General features: G+C 29.2%; 1 protein-coding gene across 1 annotated transcript; it reads right to left on the bottom strand.

Moving 5' to 3' along the window:
- Positions 1-2,229: 2,229 nt before the first annotated feature.
- On the bottom strand, positions 2,230-3,663 carry LOC131631198 (uncharacterized). Its single transcript, XM_058901979.1, has one exon. It carries the CDS (start codon positions 3,661-3,663, stop codon positions 2,230-2,232), a length of 1,434 nt encoding a protein of 477 aa, XP_058757962.1.
- Between the last annotated feature and the right edge of the window lie 1,519 nt (positions 3,664-5,182).

Below are 5,182 nucleotides of genomic sequence, written 5' to 3'. Positions count from 1 at the left end.
CATCATTTTATAAAAAAATTGATTACATATTATTAAGAAATAGAACGCACCTTTTTTTATAAATATTTAATTTCGAATATGCATATCCGAATAAACCTTTTTCTTTAATAAAAAGGGATATTTTTGGATATGCATCTCCGAATAAACCTTATTTTTTACAAAAAAAAAATGTATTTTCGGATATGCATATCCGAAAAGTTTTCTGTTGTGTTTTTTCTTTAAACTTAGTATTAATTTGATGTATCTGGATACGCACACCTAGTATCCATACAGCAGTAATAGAACAAATATGTAAATATCAACAATTTTCCTATTGAGAAAAATAATTGAAAAATAGAAAACGATAAAAATAAAATTATAAAAAACTTGAAAATATAATTAAAAATCAAATTAAGTGTCTATAAATTTTTCTTATTTTCTTGAAAATATGAAATGGAAAATAAATCAAATAAAATAGAAAACCAAGGAATTTAGGGTTTTAAATGTCCCTGCAACTTTTCTTATGAATTGGCACTCTAAAATTTTGATTTAGAGTCAATTTTTCAAAAAATTGAGTTTTTTTATGTTAGATCGCGTAAAGTCCAGAAATGCGGGAACGCAAAGGCCAAAACACGAGGATACAATTCCTATGACTCTAATATTGATTTAAATCGACAGAGAGTCCTCGACAACGGTGTCAATTTCAATGGAAATGCGTAGTAAATAGGTTCAAATAACAAAATGAACTATATACGAAAAATTTGGAGATACATCTCTGAATCTTTTTGAGGTTAATTCGGAGATGCATCTCCGAACTAAGTTTTGGAAAAAAATGAGATTTTGTGTGTTTAGAGATGTATCTCCGAATTCACCCAAAGATATTTTGGAATTTTCAGATGTATACCCCACCGAGTAAGAGTGCAATGAGAAATACTAAATATGTAGAAGTGATTAGCAATGATGGTCTAAAAATAAATTTAAAACCCAACCCGACATACCCTAAATCAGAGTGTAGGATGGGCTAAAATGTTAAAAGACTAAATATGCAATTGATTTGAAGAAAATCGGTGTCATCCAACTGATTCACCATTTAAATCAATTAATCAGTGAATTTGTTTGAATCGGAGTTGTACTTGTTTTATTTACACATTTTTTTAAGGAGTGAAAAAAATTCAAAGTTGAAATATCATCTCCTCACTCAAATTTCATTTTAAAATATGAAACTTTCATAATTTAAAAATTTACCTCTCATCCATAAATTTATTTCAAACATTCAATAGCTCTAATTATTGTTATTAGTGTTGAATTTACTCTTTTCATTTGCATTATTGTTATTTAATTTTAATGTTAATTTTGTCAATTGATTTGGATCATATTGGTATAAGTTAATGACTAGTTATTTAGTTTTTATTGGATGTTAAGGCTTAGGCAAATCCTATTAACTAAAGTCACATGCCAATTTAATGTGTTAAAAGAAATATTCTGATTATGCCAATTTCATGACAATTTACCATATAGAAATATTACGTTAAAGGTTAAAAAGGAAATTGTGTAAATTCAACCAATAAGCACCATTGTTTCTCAAAGACTAACATGAAGTCGAAGTTAGCATGACAAACATGTGAGATCGGTAACACTAAAACTTGTCACGTTATATTTTCACAGTATTGTATACAATTAATTGTATAATCACTCAATCTTTTTGTTCTCTATTACATCATATTCTAAATGTCTTTATATCAATTGTGATGTAAAGGACATAAAACCATTTTTGAATTATCCCATATGATTGGGCTTGAAAACCACGTTAACAGTGATAAAGATAAAATACATATTATCAACAGGTGACCTGCAGGATGCCCGCAGAAGGCCAAAACTGCTCTAAGACAGTCCGTAATAGACCGAAATGGAAGTGTGAACAGCATGAAGCAGGCCAAAACAACATTGTGAATAGGCCCAACATAAACATTACACAAGATGCATGGATATAAAATTAAACAGTATAATGGAACCAAATGTAAAGGAAACCAAAAAAATGTAGCACTGATATAAAATTAAACAGTATAATGGAACCAAATGTAAAGGAAACCAAAAAAATGTAGCACTAATTGTGCTCAGCCAGCCCTATTCCAAATCAATTTTAGCAAGCACCTTATAACTTCATCAATACACTGTTTCAAACATTTCGAATCATAATTCCATTAGTTGTGTCCTTATTTTTGTTCAAAATTTTCGCCGAACTTCAGCAAATTAGCTGGAGCAATTATCTATTTCTAATGATGGATTTGATGAAATAATTGAGATAACCGCATCAACATTCACTTTATCACAACATTTCAAATAGATCTTCTTGAGTTGTCTGCATTTTTGAACCACGCGCATCACTCCCTTTTCTGTGACATATTTACAACTTATGAGTAATAGTTGCAAAAGCCCACAACAACTCTTTGAGATCTCATAGAGTGTTTCATCATTAACACTTGTGCCAGACAAATTCAACACCTCTAATTGAAGAGCTACAAAATTTATTTTAATTCGTCTCACTTCTACACAATTGGTCAAGTGCAGATGTCTAACCTTACAACACCTACTTAAAACTTGACAAATACTTTTTTCAGATATGTTACAACAATAACTCAAATCAAGAAGCTGTAAATTGGGGAAAATGGAAGCAAGCAATATGATGATCTCATCGTTTATAAATGAATTGCCAGCAAAATGTAGAAACTTTAATCGAGGGTTGACATCAAAATCTCTAAAAGCATGTGCATTTTCTACAATCTCACTCTTAATATATAAGAATTCTATTTTGATCTCCTCAAGTGAGTGACAGTTCATAATGAGTGCAAACAAAGATGATTCTGTGAGTTTGGAACATTCACTAAGGTTTATAGATATCATACCAGGTAGAAGCAAAGACAACTCGGAAATATGATGATTATTAAGAAAATGAACACCTTGAAGACCCAAATGTTGTATCCTGTGACACTTAGATAATAAACCATAAATTCCAGGGTAACTATAGTCGATACAATGTTCAAGAACAAAAGTCTTCAAAGGAAGACCTTCTCTTGCAATAGAGTAAAGCAAATCATCAGATATTTGCGAATCCGAGAACCTGAGAGAATTCAAACCCTTCAAACTCACGAAAGAATCAATGTAATGTGATGAAACATAGCTTGCATCCTTCAGCTCAATTTCAAAAATAAATAAAGACTTCAATGTTGTTTTGTCACGGAGAGCGAAAGCAATGTCTGCATTGAGTTCAGGGCTGAGATCATGGTCGCAGAAATAGAGGTCAAGGGAATTAAGGTTAGAGAATCTATGAAAGAAACATGGGAGATAACAAAGACGTGGATAAAAAAGTGTGAGAGAGAATATGATACGGTTAGCGATGGAGAGAAATCGTTTTGAGACGAGAGATAGTGAATTGAAGTAGAGTTTGTTTTTGTCTTCAGTTTCATCGACTGGATTGATGAGGAATGAGAAGACATGCTCCCAGCAGTCATCTGGTAAGTAAAATTCACTTTCAAGTGATTCTTGTTGTTGCGGTTGTTGTGAAGATTTGACAAAATATCTATTCTTCTTCTTTTTCATAGCAAGGACAGAAGGCGATAGTGGTCGAGAAGATCTCTTCTTCTTCTTCGTCATCTTCATCATGGCGAGGAGGAAGAGTGAATTCATATTCACGATGTCAAGCTGAATGAATGATTATGGAATACTGATACTGGTGCCGTCTCTTATTTAAAGCGTAAGGATTAGGTTAAGTAACAAACAAAATAAACAAAAACAAGTATTGCGTTAATTATCATTCAACCTAATCATTTAAATCACATAATAATTTAAAAATCTTGACTAATTATCATATAAATTTAAATCTTTTTTCTTTATCTTTTCAATAAATTCCTAAAAGTAAAACATTGTAAGATATTTTCTATAAATTTTTTTTACACATATACAATTTTCTCTTTTTTTTACTCCTTGAACAATGTTAAAATATATTTGTCATATTTTCATTGACAAAATAATATAAACTACATAAAAATTGATCGTTAAATCAGTTTTAAGAATTCCTTAATGTTTGGAGATCCGTTAATTTTAGAAACCAAAATAATTGATATTTTATTGAAAATATGTTTTAAATTTATATGATAATTAATTAATGAATATTTTTAAATTAGTAATCAATATGTAATTTTAAAAGTAATTGATATTGAAAATGGTTATTATATTATAGATCTACTTTTTTATTTATAAATTGGATGAAAGTGAATTTTAAAGAATTTTACAAATATTTTCAAGGTGATTTAAAATTTAATATTAAGATGAAATCATTTTTTAGTAGAAAACATAAGTATTTGTTGTGTGTGATTTCATTTATTTTGAATTTGAATATCAATGATATTTTAATGTATGCAATATAATTTTATAAATTCCTACTTTTGATTTTGTTGTATGTAAATTTACTTAATGATTAAGAATCTTCTAAGTCCTTTAAAAATAGAATGTGGGCCTTTAATTAAAATTAAAATTATTTAAGTCTTCAATTTATAAGATATTGATTAGTATTTTAAAATTTAACAAGGCCATCCAAATGCTCTTGAACTTTTTACAATATATATACTACATACAAACAAAGAAGAAAAGTTTTAAAAAAAATCGATTCATTAGCATAGAAAAAGATAATAGTAAATATGACTTAAAATAATAGCAAGATATAATTTTTACAACTCTAATATTAGGTCAAATCGACGTAGAGTCTCCGACAACGGTGTCAATTTCAATGAAAATTTGTAGCAAATGGGTTCAAATGATAAAATAAACTCTATGCGAAAACTATTACAGAGTATGTGTTATTGAAAGCAGTGGCGGTTTTAGCATACGGCAACCTCGGACAGTTGCCCGGCTCTGCATCAAACTAGTGCTATATCCAGCTACTTTTAATTTGTTCTGATTCTACAGTACTACCTACATACTAATATTAAATATTTAGCATTCACTATTTTTTATTCTAACTCCTTAGCCTGAATGATAAATAGCATCATCAATTAATCAACTTAAAGCGCAAACCAATTGTTACCTTTTCATAGGTAAACATACACCACATAAAATTCTAGCAGGTTATTTAATTAAAAATACTAATATTTTATAGGTCTTTTTAACTAATGCCCTCCAAATACTCTTTAAGAATACTAAATAAAGA

The sequence above is a fragment of the Vicia villosa genome, unplaced genomic scaffold (genome assembly GCF_029867415.1).
Source record: "Vicia villosa cultivar HV-30 ecotype Madison, WI unplaced genomic scaffold, Vvil1.0 ctg.000790F_1_1, whole genome shotgun sequence".
Lineage (NCBI taxonomy): Eukaryota > Viridiplantae > Streptophyta > Magnoliopsida > Fabales > Fabaceae > Vicia > Vicia villosa.
The sequence above is the reverse complement of the archived record's forward strand: the minus strand, read 5'-3'. Positions and strand labels throughout refer to the sequence as shown.

What these genes read in the sequence shown, in the direction of transcription:
- LOC131631198 (XM_058901979.1), bottom strand. Translation starts at nt 3,663, where the DNA reads ATGAATTCACTCTTCCTCCTCGCCATGATGAAGATGACGAAGAAGAAG.